This window comes from Aquarana catesbeiana, linkage group LG01 (assembly GCF_042186555.1).
Source record: "Aquarana catesbeiana isolate 2022-GZ linkage group LG01, ASM4218655v1, whole genome shotgun sequence".
NCBI classification, from domain to species: Eukaryota; Metazoa; Chordata; class Amphibia; order Anura; family Ranidae; genus Aquarana; species Aquarana catesbeiana.
The window spans coordinates 685,938,941-685,964,685 of NC_133324.1; the positions used below are offsets into that span (position 1 = coordinate 685,938,941).

The window sequence follows — 25,745 nt, forward strand, 5'->3', positions numbered from 1 at the left end:
GCTGGACAACTAAACTTTTAACACGGGGTGCACACATAAAATTAGATTTTGCAAAGCATTCTGCATTTTTAAAAAGCATGTAGGAACTTCTTCTTTTGAGACTTTCTCTAATTGAAACATCATACAAAACCATAAATAGAGGAGAGCAAGGAAGGAAGGGGGAAGAGTCAGGCTGGGTTCACACTTGAGCACGGAGCGGCTCACAGCAGGGATCAGGTGCGTCCCAATTCACCGTTTCAGGTCCAATTTCAGTCCCAATTTTTGGCTGAATTCGAACCTGAAATGGACCAGAAGACACACAAGGCTCCTGTGCAATTCGCACCGGAGCCACTCCAGAAATGTGTGACCTGGCACCATAGACAGTCACAATCTCCTGACATGTGAATTGGATGAGGGGAAACTGCATCCAATTCGCAATAGTGTGAACCCAGCCTTACTTTTTAACGCATTCAATTGTGTGTAATTTGGTCTTCAGTTGTTCAGTTCTTTAGACAACATAAGCAGTTGAACCACTCCTGGGCTCTAAGTAAAACTGGCTCAGCAGGATCCCACAGGAAAATCCAGAGAAGTTGTCCTCATCATCTACTAGGACCCCCAGGTCCTTTTACATCCTAGATTCCCCCAGAGGTCCCCCCCCCCCCAGTGTATAGATTGCATTCATATTTTTGCCACCCAAATGCATTATTTTACATTTTTCTACATTAAACCTCATTTGCCATGTAGCTGCCCACCCCATTAATTTGTTCAGATCTTTTTGCAAGGTTTCCACATCCTGCGGAAAAGTTATTGAGATTGAACTGTTTACCCCATCCTCCAGGTCATTTATGAACAAAATAAAGAGGATTGGTCCCAGCACAGAACCCTGGCGGACTCCACTACCCACCCCTGACCATTCCGAGTACTCCCCATTTATCACTACCCTCTGAACTCGCCCTTGTAGCCAGTTTTCAATCCATGTATTCACCCTATGGTCCATGCCAACGGACCTTATTTGTACAGTAAACATTTATGGGGAGCTGTGTCAAATTCTTTTGCAAAATCCAGATACACCACGTCAACAGGCCTTCCTTTATCTAGATGGCAACTCACCACCTCATAGAAGGTTAATAGATAGGTTTGGCAAGAACGATTCTTCATGAATCCATGCTGATTACTGTTAATGATACTGTTCTCATTACTAAAATCTTGTATATATTCCCTTATCATCCCCTCCAAGAGCTTGCATACTATTGATGTTAGGCTAACTGGTCTGTAATTCCCAGGGATGTATTTTTGGCCTTTTTTAAATATTGGTGCTGCATTGGCTTTTCTCCAATCAGCTGGTACCATTCCAGTCAGTAGACTGTCAGTAAAAATTAGGAACACTTATGTGTGAAATTCCATAGAAGTCACAGTTAAAAAAGAAAGCTAGATAATGCTGTGTCTATTTTGTAAGAAAGATATGTTAACCTTGACCGTATGTAATATTACATGTGTATTTTAGCATGCCACTTTAAATATTTGCTGATATCTAGACTGAAAATGTTTTATATGTTTTTAAATTTAAAAAAAGAAAAAATGTAACTCCTAAAAAACATTTCTTTTACAAGCTCTACACTAAAATATTACAAAAGATGAAAGCCTGAAAACAAATTAGCTTCTAAGCTTTGTAGCTAGCAAAAGAACATTCATCACATATTAATTCTTATGGCAACCACCTACAAAATAAAAAGTAAACTACAGAGTATCGAATAGAAGTATTGAAAGTATAAACTTTTTGAAAGCAAACAAAGCACATAAAACCATATTAATTAGAGCACTTCAAGTACTTTTATACAAATGTATATTTGCTTTAAATGTGTCACCTGTGTTAATTAAATGCCTTTTTGCTGCAGCCTTGTAGAGCAGTGCTCCGTGCCAATCACTTTTGATTCACACTGAAACAAAAGGCAGCCATAGATAATGACTATCTACAGTACATTTATATTGCTATCTTAATTATGTGTTTTGCTTAAATGTTTTTTTTTTTTTTTACGTTTGAACATATTGCATTTTGAGCATTTGGGGCAAAGTAACACTGTCTATGTAAAGTACACCTCCCGTACTACTTTGCACGTACCTCTCCAATGTTTCTGCACCAGTCCTGCTTTTGTAACCGACATTGCAAAATACCCAATAATTCTGGGTATGGGGAACATGTGACCTTCTCCCATGATTCAGTTCTTAGGCATTATAGCCAATTCCTAGGCCTGAACACTGTCAAAACACTACAACACTATCCAACACTACATATTTTGGTGGTGGCTGTGACATAGAAAGGATTAGCAGGAGAAGACTGGAGAGATAATTATAAATCCATGGAGCACTTAATCCCATCTTGTTCTGTAGGTACCTGCCAGTGCAGTGGATGTTTGCCACAGCCCTGCCAACATTGATTAATCAGTTACTAATTTGAGTCAACAATCTGTGCTGGCAGGACAATAATATCTGTTAGCTGCTGGTAAATTTCCACTGCATTGGCCCTGCCTGCAGCCAGAAATGAATGCTGGCATAGCTTAGTGATCTATCTGCCAATGCAGTGGATGTTTACTTGCAGCCAGCAAATCAATCACACAGCCTGGCCTGAACTGAATATTCCTTTTATATTGAAAATTCATTTACTATTTTCAGTTTGAGGGAAAGTTTACAACCGGCCAGAAAATAAATAACATAGCCTAGTTGGTGCTGACTGTCAGTGGTGGTATACATTCCCCATTAATTAGCAACAGTAAAGGATCAGTCAGCACTGAATTGGCAGTGAATGGACAGACATCAGAATATACACTAATTGAGAATCTTGGCTTGTGGCTTGTGTTGTAGCCCTGTGCTGTAGCTCCCCTCATAGGAAGACCCATAAAATGGGCTTCAGCCTGGGGGGATGGAGCTACAACCAACTTAGGCAGAAATAAAATGTGCTTTTAATGCACAATGGAGCTACAAATCAGAACAAAACCAACTGATACATGCACTTTGTCCCCTGAGAGATTCTAGAAAGATTTTTGTGGTTGTGACCATACTTTAATGAAAACTAAGCAGCAGCATAAACCCTTTCATAATTTATGAATACTAAAATAAAAAAAAATGTTGGGAGCTTCAATTCTTTTAAACACATTGCTAAACAAAATGTGACTTGAGTTATGTAAGTTTTTTAGCTCTGTACTTGTTTAAAACCACAACGTCCTTAGAAATATGTAGATCCAATTGTAGATATCATTGGAATACAGTACATGGACAATATAGTAAAGGTGGAATTTGGCTGCAGTGGATGAGTGCCATCATCCCTAATAATGGAAATGGAGAAATCCCTCAAGGGGTGGGACTATAGCGGTACTGGTAGATTAAAGTCAAAGAGGTAGTAAGAATTATAAAAATATAAAATTTTATTACAAACTGTACAAAGACAGATATTAGTACATCAAAATATACTTGTGATAATATACACCCTAATGGTTGAACAAGAAAAAATGTACATGGAAATGGAGAAATCCCTGAAGGGATGTACAGTTTGTAATAAAATTTTATATTTTTATAATTCTTACTACCTCTTTGACTGTAATCTACCAGTGCCGCTATAGTCCCACCCCTTGGGGGATTTCTCCATTTCCATACACAATATAGTAGGCAAGAATGTCATTAAAAATCACAGAAAATAGTGAGATTTACTAAAACTGGTGCACACAAAGTCTGGTGCAGCTGTGCATAGTAACCAATCAGCTTCCAACTTCATCTTATTCCATGAAGCTTTGACAATAAAAGCTGACTGGTTACTAAGCACAGCTGCACCAGATTCTGTGTGCATCCGTTTTAGTAAATCTCCCCCACAGTGTTCAAAGTTATAATCCTGAAGTTTTATTCTCATTATGCCTTCTATGTAAAATAAAAAAAAACACTACTAAACAACTACTTTGCATATCTGCATACTGCAGATTGAGCTATTTAGTGCAATATTCCATACAAAAGTTTTGCACTTACCTTTGTTTCATCAAATATATTATACCCGGTCACTTATTTCTTAAAATTAAATTAAAAAAATTTAGCAGGGTGCAAGAGAGACCTATAACAAATTAAAATGTATGAAGTCTGCAGTGTTTCTTTTAGCTTCTTAACAAGTAATGTAGGCAGGACTGGGACTTCCCAAAATGTCAACACATTTCTGTGGCTAATGCTATCTTCTGCCATAGATTTCTATCTGATATTTAATTTATTTCTTTGAGGCGACAGTAATTTCATAAAATAAATGTTCAGATGGGAAACAAGGCACATGCAAAGGAATATTCTGAGGATAGTGTGTTATTTCACAGAAAGAAGTCACCTGGACGTCTAAACTATAATACATATAGTGTTTATAGAATAACTGTTATACATACATACAGGAAAGCAAAATACATACGGTTGTCTGCTAGCCATCATTTAGGGGTTCTTGATTTGACACATGGAAACAAAAGTCTATTGCACTGTGCCATAATATTTATCAGTCAATAGGTGACTATTTTTAGTCTGTAACACTAAAGCTGATCGTAGCAATACAGCAGCCACCAGTTAAAGCAACATTATTTAAAAACCTAAGCTAAAAGTTGATAACAGTTAAAAGGTATATTTCTTTATCCCATATCAAGGAGCGTGGGATTCAGTTAATCTGAGGCAATTGGGTTTGGTTTTACAGTTGCCTATATAAAGCGTTGGACATTGGCAAGCAAAAAGGCTATTGACCAGCTAGGTATAACATTTGCAAGGGGATTTGCACCAGAGCTTAGTGAAAATGGTGATTTTTTTTTACTTTGCAAAGAATATCCAAATCGCATGCAAAGAAGATAAAAAGCATTTTTGTTTGCACGTGATTAGAAGATGGAAGCCAGCAGAGATTTCCTCATTTACTAAGCTCTGGGGCAAATTCCTCTGCAAAGTGCAACTTCCTTGCAAAGTGAACAGCCTATTTGCCAATGCCATCAGTAAATCAACCCCATAGAGCAGGGATATGCAATTAGTGGACCTCCAGCTGTTGCAAAACTACAAGTCCCATCATGCCTCTGCCTCTGGGTGTCATGCTTGTGGCTATCAGAATCTTGCTATGCCTTATGGGACTTCCTCATGGTAGTTCGGCAACAGCTGGAGGTTTAATAATTGCATATCCCTGCCATAGAGCTTAAATAATACCAACAGCCAATCAGAAAAAGACACATGTTGTAAGTTGTGATGTCAAAATTACCTCATTGCCCCCCCCCCCCCCGAAAGTTAACCCTTTTGGTGTAGAAGAGGAGAGGGGGAAGCTATGAGGTCATTATGGCATGAATGCTTTGTACATGTGTACAATATAAGCTCTATGTCTGATGTTAGTGTGTTAGTCTGCCTTGAAAAAGGGATCCCCAAAGGTTCTGAATCACCAGCCTGTGATGTCTGTTGCTTTACGTGCATAAAGACCAAGATTATGACTAAATTGAGGTTTGCTGGTGAAGATCCTTTTTTTCCTTTCATTGCATGATGGTGCCATCCACCAATCTACTACAGCACCCTGTATGAACTGTGGGCAAGCCTGCAAGTTGTGTAACTGAAACAATACAACGTATCCGCCAAACAAATCTTCTGTCACCATAAAGGGACCTCAGTGGCTAAAATATTAGTCTGCAGAGCAGCAATGTGCCAAATGCTTGTTGCCCATGCCTTTTGATGGCAAATGTCTTTTTGGTGCTTTGCTGGATATCACTGATACTAAATGTACATATTACCTGTAGCAGTGTTGTGCCCTGCCATGCTGTAAAAAGAATCAATGACCCAGGATTCTCATCCAGGCAGGTTGAGGGGCTCCAGGGAGCTTGTATCATTTAGAGAAAATGTTTTTTTTTAGTTTCCTCATTAGTTGGTAAAACTCTGTTTGGGACCTGGAGCCCAGATTTCTTACAGATCTGGGAAGGGTGAAATCTCCAATTCTGGGTCCATGTTTTAAGACTCTCCAAAACACTAATTGGACAGGTGTGTGCTGAGCTTTTAGGAATGAATGACCTGACTATGGTTCTATGCTCCACCCCTGTGGATAGAGGGGATCACTGCCAGAGGTCATGAGGGCTCCACCTAGGTGAGACAGGTGGGAGCCAGAGCAGCAAGGGGCTGCAAGTTATGTGCACAGAATTGTATATGAAGACTGTCTGTAGGAGTCAGACAAGGGGCCTAAAGGGTAAGGCCAGAAAGGAGTGCTGCATGTGTAAGCCTGGAGGCTGAATGTGGATTTCTTTGGATGGAAATGCTGAAAACCCCTGAAAGGGAAACCTGTTAATTTTGATTTTCTGGAACTTTAAACTTCCTTTTAAAAAAATTGGGCAGGAAAAGCCCTTAAAAAGAAGAAAAGCACGTGTCTGTGTCCTTAAAAGCGCTATCATTTGAAGCTAGTTCTCACATTACCCCAGCAGAAGAAGCCTAAGCTTAAATTGGAAAATGTTCTTATACCTCTGAAGCCAAAAGACATCCTTATGTTTCTCCAAGGATTTGCCAAAGCCAAACATAAGTGAGGAGCCCAATACAAGCACAAAATTTGGGCCTCTAAATCCTCTACGGCTGCAGATAATTCCTCTCTAGCATTAAGGGATGAATCATCTAACGTTATGACTCTGCAATCCTTCAACTGTCTTGAAAAATCATCACAACAGATGCCAGCCTGAAGGGCAGTAGAGGAGTCCTAGACACATTGTAGATGCAATAGGCTTGGTCCATAGAAGAATCTAATCTCCTGATCAACATTATGGAGCTCTGAGAAATTTGAACATCCTAACTGAAGTGTCATCATATCAGGATCTAGTCATACAACACCATGGTTGTGCCATTCACCAATCACCAGGGAGAATACAAAAGTTTTGCTGCAGCAAGAGGTATAGAAATGAGTCTATCTTTGGCAGAACTCCATGTTCAAACCTTGACATCTGTTTACCATCAGATGTGGACATTTGGTGGGCAGATTATCTCATCCAGCAGCGCCCGGACTTGAGAGAGTGGTTCCTACAACCAGAAGTGTTTCAAAACCTTTAAGTGAAGGACACTAGTTTTGCTCCTACTGACCTTTAGATTCAACACCAAACTGTGCAGATTTGTTTCCAGTTGCAGAGATCCTCTTGCAAAAGCAGTGAGTTCTGGTGGTTCCCTGGGATCAGTACAGCCTGATCTATGCCTTTCCTACTCTGAAATGTCTTCCTCTTTTGGTTTGCAGGTTCACAAAAGAGGGTGTTTCATCATATCAGGATCTAGTCATGCAACTCCATGGCTGTGGTGTTCACCAATAACCAGGGAGAAACCAAAAGTCTTGCTGCAGCAAGAGAGATAGAAATTATTCTATCCTTGTCAGAACTCCATGTTCCAGCCTTGATATCTGTTCACAATCATATGTGAACATTTGGTAAGCAGATTATCTCATCCAGCAGCACTCAGACTTGAGGGAGTGGTCCCTACACCCAGAAATATTTCAAAACCTTTGTCACAAGTTGGGGACACTAGTTGTGCTACTCCTGGCTTCTAGGTTCAATAAGAAACTGCAGATTTGTTTCCAGTTGCAGAGATTCTCTTGCAGAATCAGTGAATTCTGGTGGTTCCATGGGATCAGTACAGCATGATCGATGCCTTTCCACCTCTAAACTGCCTCCTCTTTTACTTTGCAGGATCACAAAAGAGGGTATTCCATGGTCCTCATAGCTCAGGCAGATGTGGTACTATGACCTGATTAAGCTTCTAGCATTTACTCTGTGGGTTCTTCCAGATAGACCAGATCACCTATCTCATGATCCCTTTTACCACCCTGCTTCATGGTTGCTGACTGGATTGTAGGATTGAGGATCTTAATCATTAATTCTCAGGCTTTTAAAAAAAGCTAAGCAATCTACTGTACCGTTTGGTCTACCATTGCACATAAAAAATTTGTCTGGAAAGCAGGTTTCACCCCAGGAAATACTGCGTGGAGCGAACTCCAACCTTTTTGAATCTACTTTAGATCAACATTTGAACTTGAGTACATCAAGAAGCTAATATTGCCCCTTGGAATCTTGTTTCAAAAGCGACTGGCCTCCCATTCTTTGGTTAAGACTTTTGTACAGGGGTCCTCTCCTATACAACCTCCTGTATCTCTGTGGGATCTAAATTTGGTTCTGTTGGCTTTTCAAAGTCTGCCATTTGAACCCATCAGGGATAGTCCCCTTTACACTCTCACTCACAAAAAAGGGACAAGCTTTTGGTTCCATCATTTTGGCTATTGCTCATACAGATCTTTGGTAAAGCTTGTGGTCTTAAGGATAAGTAAAGTTTCCATACTTTCCTGTTAAAGTGCACACTTCTATATCAGTTAATGCCTCTTGGGCTTTTAGACATCAGGCAACAGTATCCCAAATTTGCAAGGCCATCACCTGGTCTTCTCTTTACATGTTTTTTTAAGTTTTACCTTCTGGATGTTCAAATGTAGTTAGATGAAGGAAAACTTAAAAAAAAATCAATGGCTTTGTCAAGGCAGCTTCCACACAGCAAAGCTTCCCTCAATAAGCACCCAACAGTAGCTCAAACTAAAGAAATGCAGAAAGAAGCATCTGACTAAAAACAGACATGACTTCAAGTTCATTTTAATTGTAGGTAAAAAAGTCATCTAAAAATAGCAAATGCATTTTTGGGGCAACACCACTCCTCCTTCCTCAGAACTCAACACAGGATTAAACTTGAATGGAGAAAACAGTGACTTCACAGAACTATATTACAACCAGTATTGAACTCTCTTAGTGGACTAACAACTTGGCAGCAGTTGCTGAGCAGCAATGGATTTATGTGTTTTCTACTTTTCTGTTAAATTGTTTAGTTGTACTTGGTATTTGTAATAAACGTTAAACTGAGCTGAAAGATGTAACTGATCAAAATAACTAATTTCTACTTTGCTGCTCCTCTCTCTGATTTTTTGCTGTTACCAGTTTATACTAATTTGAAATGTACATTGCTTACACAGTATTGTATTGTATGGTATTTTCTTTTCTCAGGGCCCTCAAAAACAATTGATAAGCAACTAGAACAGGGTTACTGGGAAGCCCAATAAAGGTACTGTGCAACATAGTGGACTGTACAGTATATTATCTAAAGTTCTTAATTGGTGACAAATACCTAATGAAACTAGAAAAAAACAGTACAGTAAAACTTTGGTTTGAGAGTAACTTGATTTGAGAGCGTTTTGCAAGCGATGTCTTCATTAACAAGTAGTGTCATGTAGGGATGAGCCAAACACCCTCCGGTTCGGTTCGCACCAGAACCTGCGAACGGACTGAAAATTCGAATGAACGTTAGAACCTCATTAAGTCTATGGGACTTGAATGTTGGAAATCAAAAGTGCTAATTTTAAAGGCTAATTTGCATGGTATTGTCCTAAAAAGGGTTTGGGGACCCGGGTCCTGCCCCAGGGGACATGTATCAATGCAAAAACAACTTTTAAAAATGGCTGTTTGTTCGGGAGCAGTGATTTTAATGATGCTTAAAGTGAAAAAAAGTGAAATATTCCTTTAAATATCGTACCTGGGGGGTGTCTATAGTATGCCTGTAAAGTGGCGCATGTTTCCCATGCTTAGAACAGTCCCTGCACAAAATGACATTTTTAAAAGAATAAAAGTCATTAAAACTTACGGCTTTAATGTAATGTCGGGTCCCGGTAATATGGATGAAAATCAGTGAGACAAACGGCATGGGTCCCCCCCAGTCCATTACCAGGACCTTTGGGTCTTGTATGGATATTAAGGGGAACCCTGCACCCAAATTAAAAAAAGGAAAGGCGTGGGGCCCCCAGGCCCTATATACTCTGAACAGCACTATACAGGCGGTGCAAACAAGACAGGGACTGTAGGTTTATTGTTAAGTAGAATCTGTAATTTTGAACGGGTACGTTTTTAATAAGCCAAAAAATCTATTTTAAGCTTTTTGGAAAACATAGGGAAGGGTTATCACCCCTGTGGCATTTGTTTTGCTGGCTGTGCTCTTCTTCAGGAGATTTCACCTCACTTTCTGTCCCAATGACAAATGTTTTTAGAAAATTTAGGGTTTTTAGTGAAACAAGGATTGGTGATAAAGCATCAGTGGAAAGGAGAAACATTTTTCCCATATTAACTCTTACAGGAGAGGATTTCCCTTCTTAGGGGTAGATTTCATCTCACTTCCTGTTGTCTCCTTCCATTTGCAAGTAGGAGTCATTTGTAAGTTGGATGTTTGAAAGTAGGGTCCTGCCCTATATACTCTGAAGAAATTTGGGCCTTAGGTGTTGGTGTTGCCACAACACTGTAAGCCCTCACAGGGCCCTGCTGTGATATATTAGATCAAGAATTGTAATTACATGCACCTGTTGAACAGGGGCAGAAAAAATTAAGCCTTTGGTGGTGGTGGTGCTGGTGCCACAACACTGTAAGTCCTCACAGTTACTCTTGGTGGGCGCAGAAACGGGCCCTGCTGTGAAATATTACATCAAGAATTATAATTACATGCACCTGTTGACAGGGGCAGAAAAATTGGGCCTTTGGTGGTGGTGGTGGTATTTCCACAACACTGTAAGTCCTCAAAGTTACTCTTGGTGGGTGCTGGAACGGGCCCTGCTGTGAAATATTAGATCAAGAATTGTACTTACATGTCCCTGTTGAACAGGGGCAGAAAAATTGGGCCTTAGGCACTGGTGCTAGTGCCACAACACTGCAACCCCTCACAGATACTCTAGTTGGAGCGCAGGAATGAGCCCTGCTGCAAAGTATTGCATCAAAAATTGTAATTACACGCCCCTGTTAAACAGGGGCAGAAAAATTGAGCCTTAGGCACTGGTGCTGGTGCCACAACACTGCAACCCCTCACAGAAACTCTAGTTGGAGCGCAGGAATGAGCCCTGCTGCAAAGTATTGCATCAAAAATTGTAATTACATGCCCCTGTTAAACAGGGGCTGAAAAAATGGGCCTTAGCCACTGGTGGCGGCGCCCAGAAACAAAAATATTCCTACAAGCTATCAGCATGATCATTGAGGAGGAAGAGGATAGTCACTCAGCATAGGCAGTCTTGAAGGGATCTGACATTTAAAAAAAAATTATTTGGTTACATCAGCATCATGTGCTTGGTATCTGGTGGTGATCCAAGACTGATTCATTTTTATGAAGGTCAGTTGATCGACCGAGTTGGTGGACAGGCGCACCCTGTGATCGGTTACAAAGCCTCCAGCAGCACTGAATGTGCGTTCCGAAATAACGCTGGATGCAGGATAGGCCAGTAGCTCAATTGCATACTGTGCAAGCCCTGGCCAGTGATCCATCCTCAAGTCCCAGTAACCCAGAGGATTTTCGGTGGGAAAGATGTCCAAGTCAGATCTTGCCCCTAGGTATTCCTGCACCATGTAAAACAGACGCTGGCGATGGTTGCTGGAACCGATCATACCTTGGGGCTGCGGACTAAAAAATTGTCTGAACGCATCGGTCAGGCGGCCATCTTCTCCACCGCTCCTTCTTTGACTGACCGAAGCCTCGGCAATACGTTGTTCAGGAACAGGAGTTTGTAACCTCCAGTTCTGGGAACGCATTGCACAGATCTTTCTGCAAGGCCTCCCGAAGATGTTTCATCCTCTGCTCCCTCTGCGATGGCAAGATAAGGTCGGCAACCTTACTCTTGTAACGTGGATCAAGGAGGGTTGCCAGCCAGTAAGGATGAGCTCCGGCGTGTTCGCATGCTGCACATGCCGAGCTCACCAGGAAGTCGGCATGGCGCAGTGCTAATCACAGGCAGTGAGACATTTCCCGATCTCTGCAGCCGCACATCGGGAAATGTCTCACTGCTTATGATTAGCACTGCGCCGTGCCGACTTCCTGGCAGGCTCGGCATGTGCAGCATGCGAACACGCCAGAGCTCATCCTTACCAGCCAGCAACGATCCCTCTCCTTGATACCACGAATACGAGGATCCTTCCGCAGGCTTTGCAGGATCAGGGAGGCCATGCAACGTTGGTTTGCTGAGGCATTCGGTCCAGAGTCCTCTGGGTCACTAAGGACGACATGATCAGAAGCCACCTCCTCCCAGCCACGCACAAGTCCATGGGTTTTTTGGGACTGTAAATGATCCCTTAAAGACTGCTGCTGATGCAGATGTGCTAGGCTCCACCTCCATGCTGACACAACCCTCCTCCTCCTCGTCCTTTTCCTGTGTGATCGGCGGGCACACAGAAACACTGTCTGGATAAAGATGGCCTTGAGAGCTAAGGAAGTCCTCCTCTTCCTGCCTCTTTTGTGCCTCAAATGTCCATTATTCCATGCAGCGTGTGCTCTAACAGGTGGACAAGGGGGACAGTGTCACTGATGCATGCACTGTCACTGCTCACCATCCTCGTGGCCTCCTCAAATGGTGACAGGATAGTGCATGCATCCCTGATCATGGCCCACTGGCGTGGGGAAAAAAAACAAGTTCCCCTGACCCTGTCCTGGTGCCATAGTCGCATAGGTACTCATTGATGGCCCTCTGCTGCGTGTGCAGCAGCCGCTGCAGCATGGCCAACCTTGAGTTCCACCTGGTGGGCATGTCACAGATTAGGCAGTTCTTGGGCAGGTTAGATTCCTTTTGGAGATCAGCCAGCTGAGCACTGGCATTATATGACCGGCGGAAATGCACACAGACTTTCCTGGCCTGCCTCAGGACATCCTGTAAGCCTGGGTACCTGCCCAAGAACCGTTGCACCACTAAGTTAAGGACGTGAGCCAAACAGGGCACATGGGTTAGTTGTCCCTGTCGGAGGGCGGAGAGGAGGTTGGTGCCATTGTCGCAAACCACCATTCCTGGCTTAAGTTGGCGTGGCGTCAACCACCTCTGAACCTGCCCCTGCAGAGCTGACAGAATCTCTGCCCCAGTGTGGCTCCTGTCCCCCCGGCACATCAGCTCTAGCACCGCATGGCATCTTTTGGCCTGTGTACTTGCGTAGCCCCTTGAACGCCTACGGAGCACCGCTGGTTCCGAGGACAAAGCACAGGAAGAGGCCATGGAGGAAGAAGAAGAGGAGGGGGTGGAGGAGAGAGGTGTGTCAGAATCACCAGTAGTGACATTTTGGAGGCGTGGTGGTGGAACAACCTCCAACACTACTGCACCTTGTCCTGCATCCTTCCCAGCTGCCAGCAGAGTCACCCAATGAGCCGTGAAACTTAGGTAGCGTCCCTGTCCATGCCTGCTGGACCATGAGTCACCGGTAATATGCACCTTACCGCTGACCGCCCTGTCCAGCGAGGCCAAGACATTGTCTTCCACTTGCCGGTAGAGAGCCGGAATCGCCGTGAGAAAAGTCGCGTTTGGGAACCTGCCACTGAGGAACCGCACATTCCACAATCTCACGGAAGGGGGCAGAGTCTACCAACTGAAAAGGTAGCATTTGAAGTGCTAGCAATTTTGCCAAGCTAGCATTCAACCGCTGGACATGTGGATGGCTGGGAGCGAACTTCTTTCTGCGGTGCAGCAGCTGGGGCAGGGAAATTTGCCTGGTACAATCTGACATTGGTGTACCCGCAGATTGCCCGCACGTACTTGGCTGTGACACACCTAATTCTACACCTTAATTCATCTCAGTGCAGGTCTCAGAGAGGATTGAAGGTATAGTGGGGTTGGAGATCCCAGCTGATGAGGAGCAAGGAGAGGTCCTCTTTGTTCTTTGGTGTGGGTCTTTTAGGTAGGTTTGCCAACGAACTGCATGGCAGGTCAACATGTCTGGTCAAGCATGTGGTGCCCAAGCGGGAGATGTTTTGGCCACGCGAGATATGCATGAGACATATGTTGCAAATAGCAGCAGTGCAATCTGATGCACTCGTCTCAAAAAAGGCCCACAACAAAGAACTTTTGGAATAATGTGCAGAGACAGCAGCGCCCTGCACATGCGGAGCTCTGCGGTGTGATGCAGTCAGTGTGCTGCCCTTAGGCTGGCCCCTGGAGGGCATCCTGTCTCATTGGTGATGTGCCTCCTCCTCCTCCTCTCTCTTATCAGGCACCCACGTGGAGTCAGTGATCTCATCATCCCCTCCCTCCTCATCACTGGAGCAAACCTGGCAGTATGCTGCAGCAGGGGGAACATGACTGCCAGATTGCTGTCCTTCTTGGGCACCCCCTCTGTCTGGGCTCACGTTACTGCCTTCCTCTAGCTGAGTACCATCATCGGAGCCTTCAAAACGCTGGGCATCCTCCTGGAGCATGTACCCAACACTGTGGTCAAACAGTTCGGGGGACTCCTCAGGAAGACATGGTGGGGCTAGTGAAGGAGTCACTGATGGCACTGAGCCAAGGGAAGAGGCCGCGTTGGCAGCTGCTTTGCCAGACAAAGTACCCTGAGCCTGGGTGAGAGAGGATGAGGAGGATGAGGACGGCTTGGTCATCCACTCGACTAAGTCTTCGGCATGTTGTGGCTCAACACGGTCAGCTGCCGAAAAAAAAGGCCAAGCGTGTCCCACAGCCATGTGCTGATGAGGATGCACTGTGTCCAGGACCAGCACTGTTGCCTCTAGACACAGAGCCTGCTTGCCCTCTTTTATTGGCTTGTGACTGTCTGCCTCTCCTTGTTGGCCTTCCAGACATACTATTGGCCTGCAGTGAGATGTAGCTGCACAAAACTGTGATGTATATATATATATACCAATTATACTGCAGCTACCAGAATCAACTGCCTGCCTGTAATATTATTAGTATGAGAACACCTGCACCTGGCTTCAGGTAGCTATACTGTAGGTGCAACTGTGCAGGGTACACAGTACAGTAACTGGAAATACGTCAAGAGCCTACACAAGCACCTGGCTTCAGGTAGCTATACTGTAGGTGCAACTGTGCAGGGTACACAGTACAGTAACTGGAAATACATCAAGAGCCTACACAAGCACCTGGCTTCAGGTAGCTATACTGTAGGTGCAACTGTGCAGAGTACACAGTTCAGTAACTGGAAATACATCAAGAGCCTACACAAGCATCTGGCTTCAGGTAGCTATACTGTAGGTGCAACTGTGCAGGGTACACAGTACAGTAACTGGAAATACGTCAAGAGCCTACACAAGCATCTGGCTTCAGGTAGCTATACTGTAGGTGCAACTGGAAATACTGTAAAAACTCCTGCCTGCCTGTCAGTATATTAGGAAGAGAATAACAGGAATAGATCTAGCTAAACTGAATACAGTGTATATATATATATATATATATATATATATATATATATATATAAATATATAAAACACCTGGGATATATACACACAATACACAACTAACTGACTTGACCTGCCTACTCTATCTAACTTAAATCAAATTACACTGTCTCTCTGTCTATCTCTCTCCAGTCTCCACCGCAACACACTACACAAGGCCGCCACAGAGGCGACCTTATATAGTGTGGGGCATGTACTAAACCCCCTGAGCCATAATTGGCTAAAGCCTCCTTGGCTTTGGCCAATTATGGCTCTCTGTACACACAGCGCTGTGATTGGCCAAGCATGCGGGTCGTAGTGCATGCTTGGCCAATCATCAGCCAGCAATGCACTGCGATGCCGCAGTGAATTATAGGCCGTGACGCGCCACTCGAATTTGTCGCGAATGGCCCATAACGATCGTAATTCGGCGAACGACCGAACACACGATGTTCGAGTTGAACATGTGTGTCGAAAACGAAGCTCATCCCTAGCGTCATGTAACAACTGAGCATAAAAGAGGAGAGAGTGTAGTAATATGGTTACATTTAATGAAGGTACAACATTTAGTAACATATTGTTACACTTAGAGCCGCCTCTCTTCTCTTTTATACTCTGTAGCTCCTGCTGGATTTTGCTTCTAATCCCCTTGTGGAGGCTTCCATTTGTGGATGGACATTTGATGGTTACACAACCTGGTCACATTGCTATAATCTATTTATATGGACTATAAACTGAAGGACCTATGAATGAATGGTTGTAGAACGAATGATTTGAGTTTCCATTAATTCTTTGATATTCTTCAATTTGCTTTGATATACAAGTACTTTGGATTACAAGCATGTTTCTGGAATGAGTTATGCTCGGAATCCAAAGTTTTAGGCCATATTCAAAATTGTGATTGAAGCCTGGTACACACGATGAGATTATCAGACGAATAATCGTGTTTTTTGTTGCATGCTAGTCTCATATAGAAAATGAACAGGTTACTCAATGTATGAAAATTCTTGTACAACAGAATACAACTTTGGAAGTGATGTAATGTGTTAAATTGTTTTGTAATGTATTCTTCCGTTTCCGAGCATGCATAGTCTTGCTCTTACTATTTATTTCGGACAAAAACTGTACTATATAAATAATAATCGGACGTTTTGTTCACTTACGATAAAAATTTTATAACCTGCACCTTCAGGTTTTGTCGTCCAAAAAGTCTAAATCGGCTGTCAAAAGCACTATACTAACGATCTGCTAATCGGCCAAAATTTTACTTCAGATTTTATTATCGTGTGTGTGGGCCTTAAGGGATTCCTGTGGTAATATCCTGTAGATATCTGCACCTGGACTCACAGTGCCAACAACTGTGGCTGCTCAGTCTGTACAAAGCAATGACATGCTGATTGGAGCCGTAACAGTCGGTCTCTGATTGCATGTATGTGCACATACAATGTTTACCTGCAGTTAAGGACAGGTGACTGGTCCTGGATGCAATCTGCCTGTGTCCAGGGCCAGTCATCTATCTCTAATTGCAATTTGCTGGATGTGTAAATACATGCAAAGAGTGGTGTATGGCTCTGACATCTCTTGTCAGCCTCTTACTGCTTTGTACAGGCTGAGCTGCCACAGTTCTTGGCACATATCTATGACTCCAAGTGCTGCACAAATTTGTGCTGGCTATATTCACAGACGGTCCTAATTGCAAGTGTGAATGGGGTCTTAGTGAAAGTTATGTAACCCAAAAAGCAAGCAAGCAAACAAGTCAGGCACACGTGAGTGTATCCCTGTGCTGTTTTGCCTGTGAACTTTTATTGTAACAATATTGCGCAATGTTTTCTCTCTTTGTTTATTTTACATAAAACCACTTGATACTGAGAAAATTACCATTCATTGTGGCTGTGGAAGAAATAGCTCAGAGGGTGAACAAATAAGTACTGCAGAAATCCAGATATCCCAGATTACTGAGGATTGAACTGTCACCTGCTACTTATCCTATCTCATTAATTTAATCATCTATATTTAATCAGATTCTATTGGCACTATTTATCTATTTATACTCATCAATTGTATATATATTGCACCTTTATAAGTTTATCATTTATTTATTTTTTATTACGGAAGATTCAACACTTATCACAGGGAATATATCTAATTTATTTATTTATTGGCACTAATTTGGATTGATTACTATTTGTAAATGCATTTTTAGTATATTTATACACAATTGTTGCTTAGTTTACTTTGGAGATATCGCACCACTTCCAGTGGATTTGTATAACTGGAGGAACACAGTTTTTAAATATTTGCGATTTTTTCATATATTTGCGATTTTATATATATGCAATTTTTTTAGCGATTTGGTAGCAATTTTTTTCACATTGATTGAACTTTGTATCAGAGCGCATCAATCTATGTTATATGCTTTAATTTTTAGGGGATTCTGACCACTATATAATTGATAGCAGCTTGATATCATTGTCAATCCAACAAATTTTTTATTTTTTTATTTAATTAATTGCACGTGCATTCAGATACATTTGATTTACACTTATTTGATTGTATATGTCACGCTAGAACATTATTGCGCTTGGTGTTTTTGTTTATTCACTTTATATAAACCAAAAAGCCTTTTATACAATGTAAAATACCTTTGTCACTGAAAGTTTGTACACAAAAATATAAAGCATTACCTGTGTGAGCATTCCATCGTGACATAAGTTCCTTTGATATAGGGTTTGAGTTCTGGAAACAAGCAAAGCTTCCTCTGCTTTATCAAACATATTTTTCTGCTGAATCTGTCTTCTGATATCCTCATTTAGTTCAGCACTCTCACACCTATTTGTATATACCAAGTATGTAATTGGTTGAAATATATCATAATTTGAACACAACAAAATGAAAGCAGAAGCCCAGGCAAACAGCCAAAGGCACATTTGAAAAACAGATGCGTTGTGATAATTGCCTCATCCACTAAAATACTGTATATGTGACATATTCCTCATCTAGCAAATATTGTAATTCTGTTTAGCCAGTCTTGAATATCTTTCATTGTACAATTAATTAGCATCTTCATCTCTAGCTTCACTTTAAAAATTAGAATTAAAATTAAAAATAATTTGCCAAATCTTAAAATAAAAACACTTCTCTGCTTCCCTTTAAACTGTGCTACCCCCCACTGAGCGGTTGGTTCTACAGTTGGGTCCTTCTTCATCTTATGGATGCCCAATGTTATTCAACAGGCATCTGGTGAGCGCAGGGCATCATAGAACACCCCTCTGGGGCCATTACATTCCCAGCTGAGAAATGCTAAAAATTAAAAAAGGGAAGGGGGTCAGGTGAACTGTAACAATATGCAATATCTAGTCAGGTTATCAAAACGTTTAGTGCTCAAATCATTAAAAAAATAGAAAATGTCTGTAGAATTTGTTTTCACACTTAAACGATATGGTTGTGCAAAGTCCTAGGGCTTTTTTAGACTTGTGGTTGGAGGATAGGGGTGAGGGGTAAAACCAATCAGTTGAGACACCTTTTTTTTTTTTACTGCCCTCCTATAAGCTGCAAAGGCAGCTGGATAGAGGTGTACACATTTCCCCCGCTGACAGGCATTCTCACCCTTTTCTTACTGTTTTCAAAGCTAAATATTTATTTATTTATTTATTTTTTTATATAGCTATACATTAAAAAATAATTACCTATCTGAGTCCACAGTTTCTCCATTTATCTTCAGTCCATACATTTGAAAATTCTTTTTTTCTGCTTTGTGTAGTGGCTGCAAAAAATGACACATTTCATTACACTAGTATCAGCCCAGTATAGCCACACATTCTAACAGATTTTTATGCATTGTAACAGTGTTCTGATAGCTTACACATCTGAAGTTCTTTCTGAAGTTCTTAGTATAATGTCTGTCTGTCTATCTATCTATCTATCTGTCTATCTATCTATCTATTGTCATGAAAATATTTGCAACATATCTAAAACCCAATTGAACCATACATTTAAACCAGTGAAATATATTCCTGGTGCATAAAACAAAATATAGTTTACATTTAAAAGCAACTACATCATGAGTAAAAAGCCTGTGCCCAGACAGCATGCTGCTAAATGGGACCCACATTCTCTGTGGGGAAGCAATAATTCCTCTGCAGAGAATAGTACATATCAGTTCATAGTATGGGCTTTGCTGATTGCAGAACTATAGGTCTGACTAGGTGGCGTATAGGACATTTGCAGAAAGATTACTGCTTCCCCACAAAAGTCAAGTGTACCACTCTTCAAATACTGGAAAGGAATTAGGCTTTTGTTATCAAGTTGTACAGTAACTGCCTCAGAGAGACCTACAATCTGTAAGATATTGCATACACTTTTGTTTTCATACACATGGAATGTATTTGGCTGATCTAAACTACATTGCCCCTGCATCTCCCATACTGCTCCTGCTACTCTCTTTCCCTTCCAAATCCTTCTATATTGGTTTTCCCTTTCATCCACAAAGCCTCTTTATACAGTGCGCTTATAGAGTACTGTTTCTTTTCTCCACCTTCATTATTATAAATGTACCAGTCCTCACCCTTACATCAAGCATCTCTTCATAATGCTCTTCTCCTTCACATTGTATTCCCCAGCATTTTTCTCTCCTCCTTCTTCAGTGTTCCCCTGTACTATGTCCCTTTTCCCCTTCTAATGCCCACCCTCTGCCCCCATTTATTCTTCAACTCTGGTGTCCTGCCAGATTGTATCAGCATGCCAGCCAAAAGTCACTGAGATTGAGAGGTTAGATTGGCAGCATGTTTTAAATTATCTAAATCAGGCATCAATGTGTGTACCCAGAGACATAGCTTGAAGCCCCACCATGCTCCAAGATACTCCCACCATGTGCCAAGATACTCCAAGTGACTAAAGAGTTATTTCAGCTCTTCATTTGCATATATTTATTTACAATAAAGTAATTATTAGTGGACAAAAACACAACATAATGTTCCTGGCTTTCCACATCATAAAATCCCTGCTAAATCTAAAAGATAAAACTATATAGAGGTAATAAAGAAAAATCTGTATGTAAATGAGGTCTTGGGGCTCATTCAGATGGGTAATGCGGTCTGTACAGTGTGGACCAGATTTATTTTTTATGTGGTTAAAGCTGTGTGCAAGAAGCCTATGTTACACTATGGGGATGGAGCAACTGTAGGAACATAGCCGCACGTCTTAGTTTCACAGGCATGTGGATGCAGGTGTATGGTCCCAAACACAGCAGTGTGCATTTGGGAAGGAGATTTGTTCCTCTGCTGTATCAAACATAGGGAAAGATAAGTGTAATTGATATGCTTATCACTGCAGGAACTGTGGTTTATTTCCACAATGCCAGAAAATACTAGTTGGTTATAAGTAGAGATGGGCGAGCTGTTCAAGCTGAGCATTGGTTCGAATCTGAGGGGCACTTGGCAGGATATTCGCTCACAGAATGACCCACAATGTACTTTGTGCTGCACAGTGCGTTCTAGGGCCCTGATTGGCTGAAGTAATGCACCTGATCGCTAGTCAGGTGCCAGGCTTTTCTCAATAAGAGCACTGAACACTGTCAGAGTCCTGATAGGACAAAGTCATGATGACTTTGCCCAATCATGGTGCAGTGCTCATAGTCCCACCCCACACTATAAAAGGTTCCTTCCAGTGTTGCCAACCGTCAGTATTTTTACTGGCAGCCAGTAAAAAACAGGCACTTTTCTCCTGCCAATAAATGCCAGTAACAGGAAAAGGTTGGCAGTAAAACATATGGATACCATTTGAGTGCCTGTGTTTAGGGGGCACTGGTGTGTTGTGTGATGTCATGGTGCAAGGGAACAGAGCGGTGTGGCCAGAGCCTCGTGTGTGTCTGCGGGATAGGAGCAAGGCAAGCCGGTAGCGGAACTGTTTGGACTGGAGTAGGCTGAAGGGACCACCTACAGTGGAAAGAGACTGCCACTGTGATTCAGAAGGGGATGTGTGGTGTCGTGATCTGTGCAGCTGCACACTGCCCTCCTGAGTCTTGTCCCTGAGCTACTTACTATATCCAAAATAAAATAAATATGTTTTTTGCCTTAATATCTACCATATATCACATTGCTAATTGCATATTGTACTTACTTGTTGTCTAACTACTGAAATGTGCACTTAAAACTGCAATTGTGTAACTTTTGGAAATGCCAGTAAAAACGTGGCCGTGCCAGTAAATTTTGGGTGTTGTGTCAGTAAATTTCAATCTCGTAGGTTGGCAACATTGGTTTCTTCTCACAGGAACCTTTTCCATTGTGTTGTTGGGCTCAGTGATAGTTAGTGTTATTGTGACTGTAGTGTAGATTGTTAGTGTAGTGTCAGTGTAGTGCGGCAGTCCCCAATTTTACACAGTTTATAGTGTACCAAGCACCACATTTCATTTGTTTTCTTTGTCACTGCATCCTTTTTCTTTATATTATTTTTGTTGATCCCTGGCTTCCCCTTTTTTAAATTGGCAACCACAGTTTGTCTTACTGCGACGCTGGTGTTCCCCCTTTTTTATAAAAAAAATAAAAAGTAATAATAATATATATATATATATTTTTAGTTTTTCAATTTGTATCAGCAGCAGTCCCCAATTGTACACAGTTTGTAATGTTCCAAGCACCACAATCATTTTTTTTTCTTGTCACTGTGTCCTTTTTTTTTTTTTTTATTAATTTTGTTTTTCCCCTGCCCCCTTTTTTTAAATTGTCAGCCACAGTTTGTTCTACTATGACGCTGGTGTTCCCCTTTTTTTATTAACTTTTTTTTAGTCTTTTAATTTGTGTCAGTGTCAGTGCGCAATTGTACACAGTTTATAGTGCACCAAGCACCGCATTTCATTAAATAAAGTGTATCCAATCACTCATTTCCTATTATCTAGTAAATTTGTGTAATAAGCAGACGTTCCCATGCCATTACGAGGGGCCAGCAGCATCTGTGTGCACTAAAATGTGACCTCATCATACAAACTGGCTCCCCAAGCCCTTGTTTACAAAATAAAGAAAGCTTGCAGGGAAAATCTATTTAAATGTCATTTTTTTTCTTTATAAATGTCAGTCTTGCTGCAGCAGGTTCTATACTGTACATGGTACATATGGGCTATTTTACAGACAGACTAAGGGGACCCCCTAGGCATTATATTTAAAAGGAATTTTTCATTTTTATTGTTTCACTTCAAGCATTTTTTTTGCATTGGTACATGTCCCCCAGGGCAATACCCAGGCCCCCATATCCTTTTTATGGCCAATAACTTGCATATAAGTCTTAAAAATGGGGACTTTTGATTTTTTGAGTTCTGGCCCCATAGACTTTAATAGGGTTCTGGTCAGAACTTTTTCCCTGTTATGGAGTAGAGCAGAACCCTGGGGTGTTCTGCCTATCACTAGTATAAGGCACCTTTCTATATTGACTTCAGGCTTTATGTGATTAAATGCTTGTGGTAGGTAGATTTGAGATGCTTCATGCACATGATCTCATGTAAATAATTCTGCATACTTAGTAAAATTCTGTTCAATGTGTTGGTAGTGCCTAAATTAATAATGTATATACTGTATATCTGTACTGGTTAAATGAAAATTGTAAGATCTGGTATCGTATGGGAACATTTTTCGTGCTACTCCCATCAGATAATTTCACATGAATTGTCATGATTGGCTCTCGAAAGCTGTGTACTAACGATCAGATTATTGTATGATCGCTTCGAACGCTGTATTTTTCGTACGATTTTCTGATCGTGTGTACGGGCCATTGGCGATCAACTAAATTGATGGTTTTAGTTGGCCTGCAAGGATGCACTCGAATCCACTCAGGTTCAAATGGCCCCTTAAGGTCCCAGAGGCACTTTTTAACTCTCCTAGACATTGTTCCAAAAATTATCCCTCTTTGATTTCTTTATTTTCATTTTTTTTCATAGAAAGAACAAAAAAGCAGGCAGTGAAAATTAAAGTTAAACAAAAAAAAAATAATTAAAGGAGTAGTGCACATTTAACAAATACACCCAAACCAAGGTAAACATACAAATGCAAAGTATACTTGATGAAATAAACAAAACTAACTCAAATAAAGCCCAAAGAACCAAACTTTTTAAGCTGATTTTTTTCAAGACAATTTCACTTAAGCAGCTCAATGCGTTTCGGTTTTGGTGAAATTTCCATAATTTTGTTGTGAGATGTATTCCACTAATATTACTCTGCTCATCCCTAATATACGTCTATCTATCTATCTATCTATCTATCTATCTATCTATCTATCTATCTATCTATCTATCTATCTATCTATCTATCTATCTATCGTCTTGCCATTATTAGTCTGTATTTGCAACATATCTAAAATGCAATTCAGCTATTCATTTAAATCAGCTAAATATATTCCTGGAGCATAAAGCAAAATATATTTTACAGTTGAATGCAAATACATCATGGATAGAAAGCCTGTGTTCTGACAACATTCTGCTGAATGGGGCCCATGCTCTCTATGGAGAAGCAGTGATGTCTCTGCAGAGAACTGACATGCACCTTACTGAGTCAGTAGATAGTATGAGCTATGCTGATTGCACAACTATAGGTCTAACCCAGTAGGCAGTGTGCTGGACCTTTGCAGAGAGATCACTTCTTCCCCACAAAGAGCAAGGGTCCCACTCTGCAGCAAATGGCAAGGAATATGCTTTTGTTATCAGGTTGTAATTGCTTTAGAAAGAAAAGCAAACTGTAATATATTGCAAACCTTTTGTTCTCATACAACTGGAATGTATTTGGATGATCTAAACTGTACGTTTACCTCTCTTCTTTATTGCTCCTTTCATTGACCTACAGTGCCCCTCCATCCCCCATACTGCTCCTGCAACTCTCTTCTCCTTCCAGCCACCTCTGTACTGGTTTTCCCTTTCATTTACAGGGCCTCCTTATACAGTGTGCTTTTGCAGTACTGCTTCTTTTCTCCACCTTAATGATCTTCCATGTACTGCTCCTCACCCTTACCCCAGGCACTGCATCCCTTTATAATGTTCCTCTCCTTCACCTTGTATTCCCCTATATTATTTCCTCCTCCTTCAATGTATCCTTGTACTGTGTCTTTTTTTCCCCTCTCAGTGCCTTCCCTACCCTCCCAAACATGCATTTCTTTTACCCCTTTGGTGTCCTGCTAGGGTGTATCAGTATGCCAAACAAAAAGTTACTGAGATTGAAAGGTTAGCTTGGCTGCATGTTTTGAAATATCTAAATCAGGCATTAATGTGTGTACCTGCAGAACAGATGAAAATGCCATCACCTACTAAGTGACACGTGGAGGAAAATGAAGGCACCTTGTCACACCCTAAGTATATTTAATGTTACACATTATTCAACACTAGAGATGAGGTTCAGCTTTGTGGGGACATAGGGTTTGCCGCCAACTCTGGCTGTTTTCGGTTGGCTGAGCGGGCAAATTAAATGTTTTTTTCATCAGCCAAATTGAAACCCTGGTTATCTACCTATCACACTTCACGTGGGAGTGATTGCATTGAACTAGAAAAAAATTACATATAAACTTACATAGTAATGCACGAGCAGCCATAGTAATGCACGAGCAGCCCTATTACAAAATGACGGCGGCAAAGTGGTTTGATATTCCTGACCAGACGTCATATGACGTGATCAGGATATCGAGCTGCTAGGCACGCATCGTGGCGATCGTTGTTGCGGGGTGTCATTCTGACACCCTGCAACACAGATCTAGGTAAAGAGTCTCTGACGGAGACTCTTTACCACGTGATCAGCCGTGTCCAATCACGGCTGATCACGATGTAAATAGGAAGAGCCGTGATCGGCTTTTCCTCACTCGCGTCTGACAGACGCGAGTAGAGGAGATCCGATTGGCTGCTCTCCTGACAGAGGGGGTCTGTGCTGATTGTTTATTAGCACAGCCCCCCTCAGATCCTACCCAGGACCACCAGGGAAGCCGCCCAGGACCACCAGGATGGCCACCACATGGACCACCAGGTATGCCCCCTAGACCACCAGGGAAATACCAGTCTGTGCCCAGGCAGCTGCCAATCTGTGCCCAGGCAGCTGCCAATCAGTGCCCACTCTAATGCCTACCACTGCCAGTGCCACCAGGGATGCCTATCAGTGCTGCATATCAGTGCTGCGTATCAGTGCCACGTATCAGTGCCCATCAGTGCCACGCATCAGTGCCCATCAGTGCCCAGCAGTGCCGCCTATTAGTGCCCAGCAGTGCCGCCTATCAGTGCCGCCAATCAGTGCCACCCTATTAGTGCCCATCAGTGCCCAGCAGTGCCGCCTTTCAGTGCCCAGTGTCACCTATCAGTGCCAACCAGTGCCACCCAGTGCCACCCATGAGTGCCCATCAGTGCCGCCTATCAATGCCCATCTGTGCTGCATATCAGTGCCACCCATCAGTGCCGCCTACCAGTGCCCATCAGTGCCGCATATCAATGCCCACCGTCAGTGCCCGTCAGTGCCCGTTCATTGGTGCCACCTCATCGGTGCCGCCGTATCAGTGCCTGTTAGAGCCGCCCTATCAGTGCCCATCAGTGAAAGAGAAAACTTACTTATTTACAAATTTTT

General features: G+C 42.0%; 1 protein-coding gene across 4 annotated transcripts in view; it reads right to left on the reverse strand.

The window, feature by feature from the left end:
- The window catches only part of TNIP3 (TNFAIP3 interacting protein 3), a 243,048-nt gene that overhangs the window by 43,667 nt on the left and 173,636 nt on the right, over positions 1–25,745 (reverse strand). For all 4 annotated transcript variants that reach the window (XM_073603408.1, XM_073603402.1, XM_073603394.1 and 1 more), the window contains 2 exons: positions 18,858–18,934; positions 17,856–18,000 (listed from right to left, as the gene is read on the reverse strand). In XM_073603408.1, the coding sequence (XP_073459509.1) occupies positions 17,856–18,000; positions 18,858–18,934 (222 nt within the window). The remainder of the gene's footprint in view (positions 1–17,855; positions 18,001–18,857; positions 18,935–25,745) is intronic.